The sequence below is a fragment of the Felis catus genome, chromosome A1 (assembly GCF_018350175.1).
Source record: "Felis catus isolate Fca126 chromosome A1, F.catus_Fca126_mat1.0, whole genome shotgun sequence".
NCBI classification, from domain to species: Eukaryota; Metazoa; Chordata; class Mammalia; order Carnivora; family Felidae; genus Felis; species Felis catus.
Window position 1 is genome coordinate 210,799,843 of NC_058368.1, and position 19,536 is coordinate 210,819,378.

General features: G+C 38.7%; 1 protein-coding gene across 2 annotated transcripts in view; it reads right to left on the minus strand.

Annotated features, from left to right (window-relative positions):
- The window catches only part of SPEF2 (sperm flagellar 2), a 185,765-nt gene that overhangs the window by 146,284 nt on the left and 19,945 nt on the right, over positions 1-19,536 (minus strand). Inside the window, exons 4-7 of one of the 2 annotated variants that reach the window (XM_011286553.4) lie at positions 17,175-17,345; positions 14,615-14,755; positions 13,084-13,148; positions 7,664-7,850 (exon numbers count right to left, since the gene is read on the minus strand). In XM_011286553.4, coding sequence (XP_011284855.2) covers positions 7,664-7,850; positions 13,084-13,148; positions 14,615-14,755; positions 17,175-17,345 — 564 coding nt within the window. The other variant, XM_045038153.1, reaches the window with a different exon arrangement.

Genomic DNA, 19,536 nt, shown 5'->3' on the forward strand with positions numbered 1-19,536 from the left:
TAAAAGGCATAGTATTCATCAGCACCAATTTCTGCCATTTGATTTAAATTTGAACATGGCAAAAATCAAGTTATAAAAATGAAAATTTTCATCAAATATCGTATGTACAATTTTGGTATCTGGAAGCATCATGATCTTGCAAGTCATAATTACTTTAAATGAATTCTTACTTTGTTTAAAATCCAATGAAAAATAAATTTAGTGACTGTTTTCAAGATTTTATAAACAAGGGATAGGATTCATAATTTATAAGCAAGTTTTCAGATGTGAAATATTAGTTGTAAAAACAAATACAGGCTTTGGCTGAAGATGGCAGATCTGGTTAGTTGCCAGTGTGGACATCTCAATGCATGAGTGAGGAAAAGCCACAATCTGATGGAATGGGAAGGCTGGAGGACAATCTAAGGGAAAATGACCTGCTTATCTTATAAAATCTCACTGGTTGTAATCTGAAAGAGAAGCTAGATGTATTCTCTTGGCTCTCGTGTCTATTTCAAGAGAACAGAAGGCGAGTCAGTAAGTGAACAGTGGTAAAAAACATTAAACCGGGAATCAGAAGCCATTGCCACCCCAGTCGTGCTATTAACTGGTGGTGTGGTCTTGGACAAGTAACTTGGATTTTCGGGGCCTATTTTTGACAGGTGAAATGCGGGATTTTGGTGGAAGATGATCTCCAAAGCCCCTTTGTGGGGTATAAGCTTAGGAAACCCCCGGGCTTACACCAATGAGTTAACAAGGCATACAGAAATACAAAGTCATAAAATGTTCACACCCGAGTTTGGGTAAACCAGATTGGCACCCCAAGAATAGGGGGGTGCAAAGGCACCTCGAGAAGAGGGAGTTGCAAAGGTGCCGGGAATAGGGAGGTGCAAAGGCACCCCTAAATAGAGAGGGGGTGCAGGGCCCTCAGAATAGAGAGGGAGAGGCAAAGGCCTAAAATTGGAATGGCACAAACATGCCCAATACATAGGTATATGAAATAAACGATATTAGACGTTCAGGATGGAAGCACCCCCAGTTTAGTACTATAGCAGAAAAGCTGCTTTCACAGGAGGATAGGCCAGGTTAGGTAAATTGGTGGACTATAGACAGCTGCGCTGTAGGCAAAGCAGCCCAGAGCAGAGATGGTTAACAAAAGAAAAGGTACCTTGTCAACCCTGAGGTTATTCCCCCTACCTGCCTCATCCCCAGGCTGGCAAAGATGAACAGAGGTGCTGCCTCATGTCTACCGTAAACAACCTTCCTCCCACTTCCTGGTACCCGGATTTTGCTTTATATTGACCTAAACTCCAAACACTGTATATCTTCAAAACCCCCCTTTTCCCTCACGTCCCCAAGTTAATGTTCACAATTTCTTTGTCTCTTTGTACATACCCATCATGCTTGTAAGCCTTCTGATCTGAATAAATATGGGACAAGGACCCTTATTCTGGGCTCTTGTCTTTTCCTGGACGTTAGCCATCTCTTGCTTTCAATCCTGCATCCTGCTCTTTTGCTAGACAAGAGAGAACTTTAGACCCAGAGTCTACAACACCCCTTCATGCTCTCATTCTGCCTAAATAGAGACATCATGTGGAAGGAGGAGTTCCCAAGGGGGAAGATGTAAAGGAATACCTAAATATTGGAGTTGCCCACTTTTCTTAAATATGAAATTTATTGTCAAATTGGTTTCCGTACAACACCCAGTGCTCCTCCCAACAGGTGCCCTCCTCAATGCCCATCACCCACCCTCCCCTCCTTCCCACTCCCCATCAACCCTCAGTTTATTCTGTTTTTAAGAGTCTCTAATGGTTTGGCTCTCTCTCTCTCTCTCTTTTTTTTCCTTCCCCTCCCCCATGGTCTTCTGTTAAGTTTCTCAAGATCCACATAAGAGTGAAAATATATGGTATCTGTCTTTCTCTGTATGACTTATTTCACTTTGCATAACACTCTCCATTTAACACTGAACAATCCAATTATTTAAGAAGAAAATCTGGCATCATTAATGACATTGTTTCAAATGATCTCTGCCACTAAGAAATGGGAGAAATACTGTATATGTTTTCAAAATCTAGATGCAAATAACAATAATGTTCTGTGGTAAATTCCAAAACCTGAACCTGGGAATTATATAAAAATGTAGATGAAATAAAATTTCAACCGAAAATAAGTATGAAATTTTTTGTTAGTGCCACATAGAAGACAAAAAATTAAATTGTGAACAACTTTGAAACATATCTAATCTAATTATAAAATTCTAGAAACTTTAATGTTAATCATTTGTTTCCTTTTGAGATCCAGTAGTGGAGCTGAGGCAGCATGTAAAAATGGCCCCAAATTCTTCAGTTTTCTTCCTCCACATCCTTGCAATGGTATCCTGCAGATATTCTTATCAAAAAGAAGAATCTATTTCTCCACTCCTTAAATATGAGGTATGGGGTACCCATTGAACTTGAATCGACCAATGGGACATTAGCAAAACAAAACAAACAAAAACCTGGGGTCTGATTTTCTTAATTGTCTTGTGACCCCCACGACTGTCATCACATTTTCTGGTCTGTTAGAAAATGAGAGACCATATAGAGAGAGGCACCAGTCTTCCCTGCTGGACCTGATGAAGCTCCAGCCAACCCACCAGCTGATGAAAGACAGGTAGGAGATGCCAGCTGAGACCAGCAAAAGGACAGCATAGCTGAGCCCAGCCCAAACAGCCTACTACATTTTGGGGTGGTTTGGGATACATAAGGCATAGTCACAGCCGTATTTTTAAAAAAATATGACCTTGATTTATTATTCCAAGTAAGTTCTATAATTAATATAGAGTATATTCTATATTTGGTTGTTTATATGGCAAGGCAATTTAGTTGTATAAATGAGATCTGGTCATTCTGACACTTGTAAAGAAGAAACTGGATTGGTCAGAACTGTTTTGATTACTGCTTGGGTGATAACACATTATGGTTAGAAAGGGAAAAAGAAAAGGAAATTATTGTTGAATTCTGAGTCACTATTATGGATATGACATTTTGTTATGAAGAATCATCAAGCGTATTAAGACCTGCTCTCAAAAGTTGAATGGAAAAGATTTATTTTTTGTTCCATTGTACAAGTAGTTCATATTTTAGAAATAGACTTTTCCAAGAATTTCACTGGAATGTGGAACACATTAGGTGCTCAGTGCAGCCTACAGATGTCCATTTATCCTGTAACACAGATGAAATATCTTATCTGCAATGGATAAAATAAAAAATAATAGAAGTCACATTTCTCTCTTTTTTAAATATTTCTTAATGTTTACTTATTTTTGAGAGAGAGAGGGATACAGAGTGTGAGCTGGGAAGGGATGGAAAGAGAGAAAGTACAGAATACAAAGCAGGCTGTAAGCTCCAGGCTCCGAGCTGTCAGCACAGAGCCCAAAGCAGGGCTCGAACTCATGAACCATGAGATCATGACCTAAGCCAAAGTCCAATGCTTAACTGAATGAGCCACTCAGGCACCCCACCTTTCTCTTTTAATTATACTTGTGGAAGATTTAGACAGAATTACAATCTGAAATACCCTCAATTTAATTACCAGGCCCTCTGCCTCCCCCAGGAGCTGGAGCTACAAGCTTACCCTCATCCATGCCATGGTTCAGTTATCCAAAGGTGCCCAAGCAGCTCTTTTGGAGGAATGGGATATTGTCAGAAAGACCTTGAAGCTAAATATTCAAGCGTATTTGGGTTAAGAAGTGGGGGAAGAGTCTTCTGTTCAAATGCCAGTTTCAAGTAAACAATACAGAAAAGGTTTGGGGAAGGTAGACACAGTTGAGTTGGAGTGAATCCCAAGAACCAATCAAGATGCTAGCCAGAAGACCACAGAACCAGTTGGGAGACAAACTGGGTTCATAGTCTCCACTTAAATGCCTATACTAAACTCATCACCTTTCCTTCAGTCCTGGTGCTCCCCAGTATTTCCCCATCTCTGTTGATAACCGAATAAAACTATGACTCTGTGACCTAAAATGCTAGGACCATCCTAAGTTCAATCTTCTCTTATCATTCCTAATCTCCAATTTTCAATGAAGTGGTCTATTTTAACTCCTATGTATGTTTTTATATCAGCCCTACTCCATTCTATACCTATTGGCACTGCCCCTACCTTAAACAATGTCAGCCCTTCCTTTACCATGCCTCCCCCCCCAATCCTTCTCCAAAACTCATCCTCCAAAAAACTCAAAGTGATATTTCTAACCCTAAATCTCATCATTTCTCATTCATATAATCACATTTGTTTACAAATCACTAGGCAAGATAACAACTTGAGCACAGATCTCTGGCTCTCCCTTCACAAGCCCAACTAAAACAGAGTATACAAACCCCAGGGGGACACTGCCACAACTTGGAAGCTAGAGAAGATATTCAGAGGCATTTCTGGTACATGAAGTACAAATGGAGCCAGAATAAAAGCATCCAGGGCTGACATCAGATTCATGACATGCTCCCCAAAAGCAGTAGGTACTTGAGGGAAGCAGAGGAAATTCTAGCCCTGACAAATGCCATTTTCTCTTTGGAAGACAGAAGGATGGATAAAAAAACATGCCACATTGCACATGGGAATTTCACATTCCACCACTGTGAAACAGTGACCCTAGTGTCCACTGTGCAGGGAGGTTGGGACATGACACTTCACTAAAGGAGGAGGTAGGAATGGAGGCTCCTTGCTGCATTCCCCAGCCTGGCTGTAGGAATAGCATCTTTCCCCAACACTGAGAAGAAACAGTTCCCTTGATGGAAATATCCAGAGCACTAACTTCTTTTAATGTCTTTCAGGTGGCTGGATCCCTGAACAAATCTCTGTCTGTTTGCATATGATATGATCTTATATACAGAAAACTCTAGGGGCACCTGAGTGGCTCAGTCAGTAGAGCCTCTGACTCCTCATTTCAGCTCAGTTCATGATCTCATGGTTGTGGGATCAAGCCTTGCATCACACTCCGTGCTTAGTGTCAAGTTTGCTTGGGATTCTCTCTCTCTCTCATTCTCTCTCTCTGTCTCTCTCCCTCTGCCTCCCCTCCCCACCTCTCTCTCAAGTATATTTTTTTAAAAAAAGAAAACTCTAAAGACTCCAACAACAGCAACAAAAAATATCTGTCAGAACTAAAAAACATATTCACTAAAGTTGCAGGATACAAAATCAACATATGAAAATCTGTTGTTTTCCTATATACAATGGATAATCTGAAAAAGAGATGAGGAAAATAATCCCATTCATAATAGCATCAAAAATAATTATTTATGAATAAATTCAACCAAGGAAGTAAAAGGTCTTTGCACTAAAAACTACAAAACATTGGTGAAATACACAATTGGTGAAATACACATTGGTGGAATTGAAGAATACACAAATAGATGGAAAGATATCTCATGTTCATGAGATTGGAAGAATCAGTAATGCTAACATGTCCATAATATTTAAAGTCATCTACAGATTCAATAAAATCCCTATCAAATTTCCAATAGCATTTTTCACAGAAATTAAAAAAAAAAGCCCTACTAAAATTCATATGGAACCACAGAAAACATTGAATAGGCAAAACATTCTTGAGCAAGAAGAACAGAAGTGTAGGCATCACACTGCCTGATTTCAAAATATATTACAAAGTTATAGTATTCAAAACAGTATGGTACTGTCATAAAAGCAGACATATAGACCAATGGAATAGAATTGAGTCCAGAAATAACTCCATACTTCTACAGTCAGCTGATCTTCAACAAAAGTGCCAAGGCTACCTGGGGCGCCTGGGTGGCGCAGTCGGTTAAGCATCCGACTTCAGCCAGGTCACGATCTCGCGGTCCGGGAGTTCGAGCCCTGCGTCAGGCTCTGGGCTGATGGCTCAGAGCCTGGAGCCTGTTTCCGATTCTGTGTCTCCCTCTCTCTCTGCCCCTACCCCGTTCATGCTCTGTCTCTCTCTGTCCCAAAAATAAATAAAAACGTTGAAAAAAAAAAAAAGTGCCAAGGCTACCTAATGGGTAAAGACAGCGTCTTCAACAAATGGTGCTGGAAAAACTGGATGTCCACATGCATAAGAATGAAAATGTACCCTTATCTCACACTGTATACAAGAATCAACTCAAAATGGATTAAAGACGTACACATAAGACCTGAAATTATAAAACTACTAGAAGAAACTATAAGGGAAAAATCTTGACATTGGTCTAGACAATACTTTTTGTTTATTTGTTTGATTTTTGTTTTTGTTTTGTTTTTTTTAATATGACCCCAAAAACATAGGCAACAAAAGCAAACATATATAAGTGGAAATACATCTAATTTCATGAAAAGTTTCTACATAGTAAAGGAGACCATCAGCAGAGTGAAGATGTAACCTACAGAATGGGAAAAAGTTTTGCAAACGTACCTTTAGTTAATATCCAAAATATATAAGGAACTCAAACAACTTAATAGCAAAACCCCAAATAAACCAATTTAAAAATGGGCAAAGGACCCGAACAGACATTTCTCAAAAGAAGGCAAACAAATGGCCAATAGGTATACGAGAAGGTGCTCAACATCACTAATTACCAGGGAAATGCAAATTAAAACTATAATGAGATATCATTTTACATCTGTTGGAGTGGCTATTACATTAAAAAATAAACACACACACACACAAGAGATAACAAGTGCTGGCAAGTCTGTGGAGAAAAGGGAACCCTTGGAAACTGATGCTGAGAATGTAAATTGGTGTAGCCTTTATGGAATATAATATGGTTTGTTCCTCAAAAAATTATGAATAGAACTACCATTCGACCCAGCAATCCCACTTCTGGGCATATATCCAAAGGAAATTAAATCACTGTCTCAAAGAGATGTCTGCATCCCCGTGTTTGTTGTAGCACTATTCCCAATAGCCAAGATATAGAAAAACCTAAGATTCCACTGATGGATAAACGGATAAAGAAAAATTAGTATATATACACAACGGGCACATTATTAAGCCTTAAAAAAGAAGGAAACTCTGCCATTTGTGACAACATGGATGAACCTGGAAGGCATTATGCTAAGTGAAATAAGTCAAGCATAGAAAGATAAATACTGCATAATCCCACTTATATGTCAATCTAAAAAAGTTGAATTTATAAATGTAGATCTTAAGTGTTCTCACCAAACACACAAAAAATTATGTGAGGTGATGGATATGCCAATTAGTTTCATTATGGCAATAATTTCACAAGGTATACATATATTAAATCATCACATTGTACACATGAAGTATATACAATATTTATTTGTCAATTATACCTCAAAAGAACTGGGAAAAAGCTCCCTCTTACCTCCAAAAGTAGCAATAGATACACGTCATCGACGTAGATTTTAGATTTCTTTTTTGTCAGTATTTTTTAAATGTAGGAAAATATACATAAAAATTACCATCTCAAATATTTTTAAGGGTACAATTCAGTGGTAAAAAGCACATTCACGATATTGTATAACCATCACCAGAGTTTAGATTCTTCAGTGATTGTTTTGCACAGATTTTTTTTCCCGAGTGTATTTGCTGTGATGATGTGAAGTTTTTCTGTTGACATTTGATTCAGAGTAACAGATACTAAATAAATAAGATACACAAATGTATGCATAAAAGACTACATTTTTGCAAAGTTTCCATCACTATTATTCAAGGAATATCTAAATATCTTACCTCTTGTGCTTCGTGGGCTATTAACTGGTCCATTAACAGCCTCCGCCGTCTTTTCTCCCTTTGCTCTCGTGCAAAAGCATCCTCCTCGAGGCGCTTTTGGATTTTTTTAATGTAGTCATCATCCGAATATGTGTTTAATAAATCAGTAGTTGTCTGGCCTGCTGTATCTGAAGAAGGCTTGGAGGCACTAAGGACGACAGTTTTTATTGGGATTTAGAAAAACAGTGTAACCACATGCTGCTACTTGCGACTATGGAGGAAGACCTCGGGGAAAAGGCTCCCTTCAGTGCTCGGTTAACTTATTAATACAAGCATTAAAGCAAATCTTAGAACTTCATTGTGACACCTATGGCTTATCGTTAGATTCCATTCGCTGTATTTCTGGACTCTATGTTGGGAGGTCTTCAGCATAGCCTTAGCATAGCCTTCTTTCTAGGCCTATCGCCTATTTGTTCTTTCACTTATCATGATCTTCACTGAGCCCAGAGATTGGATTTTCTTTCCCTCTTCTGCCTGCTGGCTCTAGGCCTCTTGCCTCCCCTGTTTTGAGTTAAGAGTAAGTACAATATTGATAGCCAAAGTGTCAGGGAAGGCATACCTCCTCATAAGTCAGCCAGATCTTCCAATGTCAGGACACTGAGCATCCTTCCATGCATAGCTCGATCCACTACTCCCCTATGCAAACGCAAGTTGCTCTATGAACTCCCAATAACTTTCTGAATGCTTAGAGCAGTGGCCCCGCTCTAACTGGAAGCTTAGCAGCTGAAAATTGACTTGCTCATCATGCCACACTTGCACCCACAAGACTGACCTAGCCTCTTGCCCAAGTTCTGGAGACCCAAGTAAGAAGACCTACTTCGCTTCTTGTCCCACCTCATGTCCAAACCTAAAGGATCAGGAAGAGCCTAGTGGTCTTACTAACAGAAAGCAAACACACTCAGTTTAGCAGGACAATGGTGGCTTAGTACAGAATTTATAGATTCATTCAAAAGTTACCTTTAAAAGTAAAAGATACAGGGGTGCCTGGGTGACTCAGTCAGTTAAGCGTCTGACTTTGGCTCAGGTCATGATCTCCCAGTTCATGAGTTTGAGGCTTGCATCAGGCTCTGTGCTCGCATCAGGCTCAGAGCCTAAAGCCTGCTTCGGATTCTGTCTCCCTCTGTCTCTGGCCCTCCCCCGCTCACATTCTCTCTCTCTCTCTCTCTCTCTCTCTCCTCTCTCTCTCTCTCTCTCTCTCTCTCTCTCTCTCTCTCCTCTCTCTCTCTCTCTCCCTCTCTCTCTCAAAAATAAACATTAAAATAAATAAAAGTATGTTTTAAAAAAAGTAAAAGACACATTTTTATGTATATAAGAATCAAATAATCAATTCTCATCTGCATGTCTCTTTACAAAATAAACAGAATACAACAGTAGAATGGAACAAGATATATCTTGTTACCTGCCAATAAATAACAAGTTTTAATATTATCAATAATTATTTTAAATATTATAAGTTATTAATGTATTCAGTTTAAATAGAACTTACTGTCTTATTCAAAAGGCAAGGACACATTATTGTATGTAGCAACTAAATAGTCATCAATTCTTATACAGACCGAAGCATTAAAGAGGTATAAAAGCACAGTTAATTCATGTTTAATGAAGTAATAGTTGCACGTGTGTAGTGTAGATCACATTGTATTATAGTTCATTTTTTTGTACATTTGCTGCTCCCAGATGAACTCTGAGCTTGTGAATATCCTATTATACTCCTCTCTGTCCATGTGCTCATCATCCTGACATGTAGTTGATATCTGCTAAATTTCAAATGATATGCTAAGAAGCACTATACAGAGTAATTTTTTTTAGATTACACACTGAAATCCTGGTGATTTTATCAGCAGGGGCTTAACCTTCAGTTGTGTTCTGTCACTAAGAGGCACTGAGCAGAAATTGTGTAGCCAGCAAAGCCTTAGGAGGATCAAAGACGAAGTTTAACCCTATTTATTAAGATTTAGTACAATTAAGAACTTATGAAAATTATGTGGCATAACTTTTTAGGTCCTTTGTTAAAATTCTTATTATATTTTTACTCAAATGTGTTCTTAGAAAGAGTTTGCTTTGGATTGTATATGGGTTAATAGACTTAACATATTGTTTGTCCTTTATTTATCAATCACTTTGCCCTGTAACCATCCATCTGCTGTCTCATTCCAATTAAAGGCTGAAGAAAGCTACATGATATTTACTTGAATAAATATTCATTTTCCTAGATGTGGGTTTCTTGAGGGCAATGATTATGATTTCTCTATATCTGCTTGTCAGGCCTCCACAGAGTTAATAATTGGGTGTGTAATTACATGACTAGTAATTGGAACCTTGGCCAAATTTGTGTGTATTTAAAAAGTAATTGCTAGGAACAGCCTAAAGTAAATCTATGAATCCAAATGTCAAATCACAGCAGCCAACAATCTCAGCTAAAAAAAAAAAAATAGCAGATAGCATTTATTGTTTGTTTTAGAAAATAAAGACATTATACATGTGAGGAAGAAGCAGCCATGGGAACTCTTGTGTTGCTCTGAGAAAACATTTCACTTCTCCACAAGAGAAAAAAGATGGACTTTGAGGTGATATCTCTGAGGAACTGTTTCAGGAGCAGGCTGTGAAAGAGGCAGCTGCAGAAATTGCTCCTTCTGGTCAACTTGGGAGATTTTAGCGCTTTCTGGCATCAAGTAGTGTGAAGTTTTTGAAAGAGCCCAGAACATGCTTGATCCTAAGCTAAATATTCAGAATGAACTAATGTAGTGATTAATAAAAGGGACTTAACAAAGGCCATACTGTACCATAACTTCTGTTTTCTTTACAAGTTTGCTCCAGACTAGTGCCTCCCGACATTCTTTAAAGAGAAAATGCTCATTTGCAGCATACTAGAAGGGACTGGAGTCCCAGATGAGGCTGCACAGTCACAGGTGACTAGTCTAGGGAGTCTGGCTGCCCCAAGGCCTATCCTGCCGCTCTCAGAATTGAAGCGTGGCTGTCTGTATCTCATGTCTCCCAGCGCTAAGTCTCTGGCAAGACCAAGTGAAGGCTTCCACATAGAAAGGACCTGTATAGGGGCGCCTGGGTGGCTCAGTCGGTTAAGCGTCCAACTTCGGCTGAGGTCATGATCTCACGGTCCGTGCGGTCCGTGCGGTCCGTGAGTTTGAGCCCCGCGTCAGGCTCTGTGCTGACAGCTCAGAGCCTGGAGCCTGTTTCGGATTCTGTGTCTCCCTCTCTCTCTGACCCTCCCCCATTCATGCTCTGTCTCTCTCTGTCTCAAAAATAAATAAACGTTAAAAAAAAAAAATTAAAAAAAAAAAAAAGAAAGGACCTGTATAGACAATGCTATTTCCTTCCCTTTTTCCTCAAAACAGAGCCCCAGGGTTTACTCAGGAAAACAATGTACCCAGCTAAAGACTACATTTCCAAGCCTTCCATTCTTGCCAGGTATGGCCATGTGACTGAATTCTGGCCAATAAAACGGAAGCACAAATGTTACCTCGGACTTTGGGGAAGGTTCTTAGAAGGAGCTATTTCAGCCATTTCAGATATCTACTTTTTGCCTATCCTCCTTCCTTACATCTAGAACATGGGCCAAATGGCCAGCGCCCCAGGAGCCATCTTGTATTATGAATGTGAATTTGGGGACAAACAAGACACAAAAGAACAGTGGAGCTAAAGGAAAGCCTGTCTTTGATGACTTTGGAGCTCCAACACGTGCTTTGAGCTGCTTACGTCTTGACTTCTCTTACATGAGAGAGAAGTAAACTTATTTAATTATTTAATTAATTTAACCCACTCTTGTTTGGGGTTTCCAAAGCTAACTGATAGGGAGACTTAGGTTCAGGTTGGGTTGGCAAAGGCAATAATAGCGAGCAGAGGAAATGTTTGCAGCTGTACTGTACAAGGATGGTCTTTAAACTATTTAATAAACTGACATGGCAAGGACACTAATCGATCAAAGATGGGTGTTGGTACAGGAATGAGAAGACACTGCCGTGTTTGGTGCTAATTCTGGCTGCTAAATTGTGTGGAAATTGAGGGGTCCCAGGAAAGGGAATGGCCATAGAGCTATAGAGAATAATACCACTCGCCTACAAGTAACGGAAGTATTTCAATATGTTAATATGGTTGCACTGGTGGATACCATCTGTTTATCACTCCAGAGTGCGTGGCTGGTCAGGTGAATGAAAGAGTTGGAAGAAATCCGGTGGTTTCATGGGCCAGTCCAGAGGGGTATGGTGGGGTTTGGATGGTGGCTACATGGGTAGGTAGCTTGGATTGTGTTTTCTTTAGCAGTCAGGGGCAGCACTGATAAATGGCAGTGGGAACCAGAATAGGGCATCAAGAGTTTCGGGGCACCTGGGTGGCTCAGTCAGTTAAGCGTCTGTCTCTTGGTTTCAGCTCAGGTCATGATCTCACGGTTTTGTGGGTTCGAGCTCTGCATCGGGCTCTGTGCTGGCAGCAAGGAGACTGCTTGGGATTCTCTCTCCCTCTCTCTCTGCCCCTTTCCAGTCATGCTGTCTCTGTCTCAAGCGGAAAGAAAAAAAAAGAGTTTCTGCAGAGGGTAGAAGAAAAGGTAATGTATGTATCCTTCATTTTGCTTTATTTTCATTCCGTACCTGACTTCCTCACCATCTGTTCTTCTTTTCCTTATTCCTTTTGTTTCCTTCCCTCAGAAATACTACTGTGGAACTGACTTACATAATTTGTGCCTATTTTCTTCTTTAACAGAGATTTAATTCATGTTCCATAAAATGTAAGTGACTAGAATCTGGGTAGTTTCCATTTAAAAATGCAGAAGAACTCGAGTTGCTCCTACCTACGTAATCTATAATCCCTAATCAATTATCTTCTGTGAGTCAATGACCCCTAATAGGAACAATAAAGGGAGAGGATCTTTATCTTTAAGCAAATGAAGCCCATTAACCAGGCATTTTTTGCAATGAACTCATGGAACTGACCATCTTAGTGACAGTTGAACTCATCTGACAACTTTTTATTGCTGGTCCCTGTGCTAAATGCTGAGGTTGCAACATGAAAGAAACCAACTAGAGTCTAATAAAGGCTTTACTGTGACAAATTTAAATTAGTGGTAACTTGCAACAATTTTCGTGAATGTTTTAAAAGTGTGTGAATTTAGGACAGTAAGCATAGCATAGAAAACTAAATTCACATCTCATAATAGCCACTTTCCCTTCTGATCTCCACAAAAGTTGTTAAGGAACAATTAATCTGAATTTTAGCTCATTTACCTTACTTCATATATTCTCGTCATGAAGATTCTACAAAGTAAAAAGATCTTTGGAGCAGCTACTTCCAATAAACTATTTCTAAATATTTAAAAGTTACAGATAGGACAAAATGCAGTTTTGTGACTGTTAAAACAATTCACATCTCACCTTTCTTTTGCCTGGAGATCCTTTTTTATTAATGCTTCAAACTTCTTAATCTCATTGGCCACAACCTTTAAAGAAAAGTCGTTATCAGTTTTCTGCCTCTAGAAACCACTGAAAATCTTCATTTTGCAAGTTTACGAGATGCTTTGCACTACTAACCCAAGCCAATTAGGAGCTAAGATACAAAAAGCTGTACTCTAGAATATTTTTATAATTCTGATTAGGCTAAATATACCTCAGAGAATGTGAAAACTGCCTAACTTGAATCATTCCGCTCATGATTCCAGTTCTGACAGTGTAACATTTGATGAAAATGAAGATTACCAAGGAGTCAGGCCATGCATTTTTATTTGCAATTCTTTTAAATGAGCATAAGCATTATTTGGATATAAATGCTTCTTCAAAAATTGTTGTCTCAGATGTTTTAAGCATTTCTTGTGCAACTTTATGTATGTTATTAATTTGCTCTCTCAAAATTAGTTTAGCTCATCTCCTATCTAGTGCAAATACTTATTAATAAACCTTAATCAACTCAGAGAAATATAAAAACTACATACTTTCCTAAAATTTGGGTCTGAAAAACCTCTGTGGGTATAATTCTTTAGATTCCAAGTATAAGATATTTTTCAAATATTAAAAAAATAAAGACATGTGGATTAACATAAAACACAAGGGATTTAGATATCGGAGAGACGTGCTGTCTCTGCTTTACCAGCACTGTGGGCGAGAGTGAAACATGGAGGCTTTCCGAGTCTAAGTTTCCTTACTTAGAAACGGGGGGCAACAATACCCTACTTGGAGAGTTTTTAAAAAATAAAGATAATAAGATAAAATAAAGTGGCCAACACAGACTGACATATAGCAGGTTCTCAATAAATAGTAGCTATTATTCTTCTCCTGAGGTCACAGGAGAGACTATCATTAATAACCACTGTAGCATAAGCAGTGTAGATTGCAGGAATTAGTATCAAAACGTAGTCCTGCTCCCCTGTGAAATATAAGCACATTGTATCCTACTGGAATGATTGACAGCTGGTACGGGCCAGTAAAATATCACTAGTATAGGTATCTTAAATTGGAAGATAGCAAGCAAACCACTTAACATTTCTGGACTCAGAAAAATGCATAATGAGAAAGAACTGAGTAAAATATTGTTGGAACATATATAGTATGTGTACCTTGAATGACACCTCTGTGCCCATGGCTGTTATGACTCATCACAGAAGTACCATTCTATAATAGTTTTGATGTGATCACAGGATCCTTCTCAACACAGAAGGCCAGATTGGTATTGTCATTTAATATGAGTTTCTTATCCCTGACCTAAAGGTACATTCTCTGATTCTGAACAAATAACAGTATAAAAAGGATTAGATATGCATGCAGTGGAGGGCTTTTGAATCAGAAGGAACGATGACACAGATCATTAGAAAAGGAACTAAGAAGTTGGAGGAGTTTTCTCTGTACGTTTTAGAAAAAGATCAGTCTTTCATTAAGATTAACACAACGCCATATTAAAGGATTATCACCTTACCTCTGCCTCTTTTTTCTTTTTCATCATTTTTTGGGCCTCAAGTGCTTTCAAAGTACGATTTGATGCAGGTTTAGGAATCTGAATGATAGCTGCTTGGATTTTGGCCATTATTTCATTTTGTCGTCTTCTGCTCAAGCGTTGCTGGATATCCCATATACATTAGTTTAGTTATTCCACTCATTAGAACAACAGGCTATATTATATGCTCACAGGTACACATACATACATTTTTCCATTGAAACTTTCAGAACTCAGCAATTTACCAATGGACTAAGTGTCACAACTGTGTAATGTTAGGAAGCAGATGTCAATATGACTCACCTTTTTTTTTTTTTTAATGTTTGTATTTATTTTTGAGAGAGAGAGAGTGTGTGTGTGCAGGGAAGGGGCAGAAAGAGAGAGGGAGACACAGAATCCAAAGTAGGCTCCAGGCTCTGAGCTGTCAGCACAGAGCCCGACACAAGGCTTCAACTCATGAGCCATGAGATAATGACCTGAGCCGAAATCAGATGCTCAACTGAATGAGCCACCCAGGTACCCTCAATGTGACTCATCTTGAAAAGTATAATATTAATACAATTTTGGAATCACCAAATTATGCCTATCAAATGTGTATATCTTCATTCTGGGTGATGATACTAAAAGGGTAATAAAAATGCCTCAAATACAAAGAAGAATATAATTCTTTCTTAATTCCACCTTCCTGACCTGCCCAATAATGTAAAGAGAAAATGCTGTCTCTAAAGATGGTCTGCAGAGAAAGTTCCATCTAGGAGATGGTCTCTAGGAGGACTTCTGGGGAACCCAGAAGAAATGACAAACTTCCCCAAAACTCAGTCACACTTTAAACAATGAATTCAGAAGCAACCTCAAATATTGGATTAAATACTGAATTATGTGATACCATTATTGGATCATCTCTTCTCTATGTAGGCAGTCATTATTTTAAGTAGAAAATAAGCAGGAGGGTACAAGTAAAGAAAAATAATAGTGAGAATGAAATAAAATATTAAAAAAAAATAAATGTTCTAAGAAGGAACATGTAAAGGGTCTCCTGTGTGGCTCAGTCGGTTAAGCATCTGACTCTTAATTTCAGCTCAGGTCATGGTCTCACAGTTCATGGGATCAAGCCCTGCATCAGGCTCTGTGCTTATAGCGTGGAGCCTGCTTGGGATATCTCTCTCTCCCTCTCTCTCTGTCCTCCCCCTGCTCATGCTCTTTCTCTCTCTCTCTCTTTCTCTCAAAATAAAGAAACATTTAAAAAAAGTAACATGTAAAATTAATCATGGCTTTACTACTAAAGCATTACATTAAAGAACTAATAAGAGCATTAGTTCCTATACCCAAAGATGAGCAACTTTAGTTAACCACTAACAAGTCAAAAATTATAATTTAAATATATTTAAATTTTTTTCTTGCCATTTTACTTTCCAAAATCTAAAGATCTTTTCGTCTTTAGAAAACAGGGAATACATAGGCTTTGCCCTTTGTCCTATTTGCTTTCTACCATTGTTAACATAAGTTATTTCAGAATATTTAATGGTTTCATATTTCCTCTCTCCCAACTTTCTTTGGAGACTTTCTGCATTACACTTGATGCATCACAGTTAGGCTGGTTCCTTAAAAATTAGAGTCCCAGCACTTGGTTTCAAACACTACTTTAAGAGTGCCTCGTCTCCTTGCCATGCAATGTGAAGGGGAAGCCCAACCCTTTACTCTCTGGCAACTAATGGGATCGTAAGATCTGCCAGAGTTTGTCTCTCATCGTTCCCTCCCTCCACACAGGGGGATGACTACATCCAGGATATTTTAATTTCTTGTCATTCTAAATATATGAATTTAACAAGTGATTTACAGTGCAATGAAGAAAACTATAATCCTTTTGCCTGTAGTTTACACATTCCATATACCTAGTCATCTGAAATTCTCTTAAAAATCTTTAATGATTCCACACACCAGTCAGGTGCTCATGTTCTTAAAGGCATAGGAGATCACTAAAGATTTTCAAAGGAATTTGAGAAACAGCAGGGAATTAGTCAAAGCAAGAGGGGCCAGAAAGAAGTTAAGAGATGTTTGAGGGTGTTGGAAAGGGAAGCAAACAGAAAATCACCCCACATTGCCAGGATGAGAAAAATGAGGCAGGACAGGAAGACCAAGGGATTGCAGAAGAGGGACCAGAGAGGCGGAATCCCGTTCCACAGCCCTTAGTGGGGAAAACAGCCGTAAGCCCTCACTGGAGCAGTTAGTAGCAATCCCACATCGCTAAGGCATCAGAAGCATTAATTTCAACCAGATAACTTAAAAAGGAGATCAAGTGGTCCTGCCACTCCAGAGAATGGCAGTTCTTGTTCTTGGTCTCAGGGAGAGGTGACAGCAGGAATGGGGATAGAGAAAAGGGGAAACTGAGGGGAGAGAAAGGTGAGAGTGGGGCAGAGCACGAGTCAAAGGAACATGCAACTTGAGCCACATTAATGCTTATGCAATGTGTACCATCGGCATAAATCGCAAACAGTATACTACTATGCACTAATGAATTTCTGGAAAAGTTGTACTATAAAACCTTTTGAGTATTAAAACATCTTTGTTCTTCCTTGAGTTTTTGAAATTTTTCAAGTTTCTCAGAATGCATGCGGACAAGATCTTCTCTCATGTGTCTATATTTTTCTTGAAACCTGTGTGTAACCCGCATCAGATTGAAATCAGTTTGACGTGGTATCAGGTTTCTAAGTCTCTAAATGAAGAAAGCATTTCAAAAGATTTCGTTACTAGAAAATAAAAGTGTATTGTCATTATAAGCGCACATAAAATTTGTCTTCAAAATAAAATTTCTACGAAATACTATTTTTGATGGTTAAACTAAATTCAAGCCCAATACTAATCACTTATATCTTTAATTTACATAAAAACAATAAAAACATGATCTGAATTCCTTCTTATATATAAAATAGTCTCATATATACTTTTATATTTTTTTGCCCTGAGTTTAATTTTTAATAAATAGTATTCATTACGTGAATGAATTCTTAGAAGTACATTTTCATAAGAATAATTTTATAAAACCAATTCAACATATACGAGATAATATGAGAAGCCAGATTCTTTCCATTATTTAAGCTACCTCCTAGTAAAGAGTGAAGAAACATTGAAACTTCCAGGCCACTGGGAATGAGAGTGTAACAATATAAGAAAATGAACGTCAAAGCAATATGGCTGATGCTTTTAACTAAAATGTTTATATCCAAAAGTAATCTCCTTAAAAGCCAAAGACTTACTAAAAGTTTTTTTTTTTTTTTTTTCAAATGGTACTGTTGCTCAAAAAATTTTTGGTCCTTCTCTTCTAAAACCGCCTCAGTAGATACTGGCACTTACTCAGAAGATCGTTTAAGGACCTATCAGCTGACTTCACGCCCATACACACCTTCCTGCTTTTCTCCTCGTTAAAAATCGCCCGGCCTCCCTCTTCAGAGGCAACAAAAATGCCAGGTCCTTGAACATCCTACTTTTCGACCTCAATATGATATCTAGATCTTCAGCTTAATTATTATCCTCTCCCCAACCCAGGAAATACCCACTGAGAGATAATGGAGTCTACTGTTAAGAGTAGAGACCCAGTGCCTAGGTTTGTTACAACTCTACCCGCTACTAGCTGCATTAAGTTGGGCAAGTTACTGAATCCCTCTGCGTCTCAGTTTCATCATCTGTAAAATGGGAATAACAAAAGCACCTATCTCCTAAGAGTGTTGTGAAGATCAAAGGAGATAACAGATGCACGGCCCCTGGAACAGGGCTTTGCACCTCCCTGTGTACAATCAATAAGTTTTCGTCAATATTATTATGCAATAGACACCTGAATTTTCTTCCATCTGGTATCAAAGAAAAAGGCATGTCTAACTCCTTCCTAACATATCTCCTCCTCCACCTGGCCCATCAGTTGCATCCTCTTTTCTTCCCTTGAGAACCTTGTTCCACTTGGTTCTCACACCAGTCATCTCCTGCCACTGATTCTTTTTCTCAACTGGCAAGTTGTCCTGGTCTCTATGTCCATAAAGGAAACAAATAACCTCACGTTTCTCTTGAGCTTCTCTCCTGCAGCTGCTGTTCTCATTTTCTCTTCTCTTTTCCCTCCACATTTCTTGAATGAATAGTCTATGCTTCAGTCTTCTTCATCTCAATTGACTATTCAACTCACCACATTCCACACTACTCCACTGAAACATTTTTCTCTCCCCTAAATTTTATCTCCAAGGGGATTGGGACCATCCTTGTGCTGGTCATAGTGCAATTGCCTAACATAAAATAGGAACCCAACAAATATTTGTTCAACAAACGAATGATTGACTCTGGGAAGGTCACCACGGCCAACTTTAAACCTAATGGTTTCTTTTTGGCCTCAACTACACAGCTCTTACAGCGCTTGTTGCTGTTGACTGTTTTACACTTAATAAAGAATTTTTTGTGTATTGTTTCCTTAAAAACTGAAAAAAAGAGCCCAACTCTGAGGCAGGTGGAGATAATTTTGTTTTTAACAGTTGGGAAAATAGAGAAATAGAGGCTGAGAGTGTTTCAGGGATTGGTTCAAAGTTAGTCACCTTGCAAGTGAAGGAGGCAGGATGGGATACCATGTTCTTTGGCCGTAAGCCTAATCCAGTTCCAGCTCTCCATGGCTGCTGAGCTCATTCTTCTACCAGGCTCATAAGACTCGTGAGAATAGGAAAATCTGAGAGTGCAGACGGCCCTCATATCTATTATGTTGTTTCTTCATAAATTCAACGTACATGTTTAATTGTTTCCATTTCTATCTAGTGCACTCCATCAGGGCAGCACCCCCCATTATCCTAGAGGCCTGGAAGAGTTAATGTACTTCACTTACCATAAGGAAATAGCACAGGAACTAGAGAGAACCGTCAACTAAAACGTTGTAT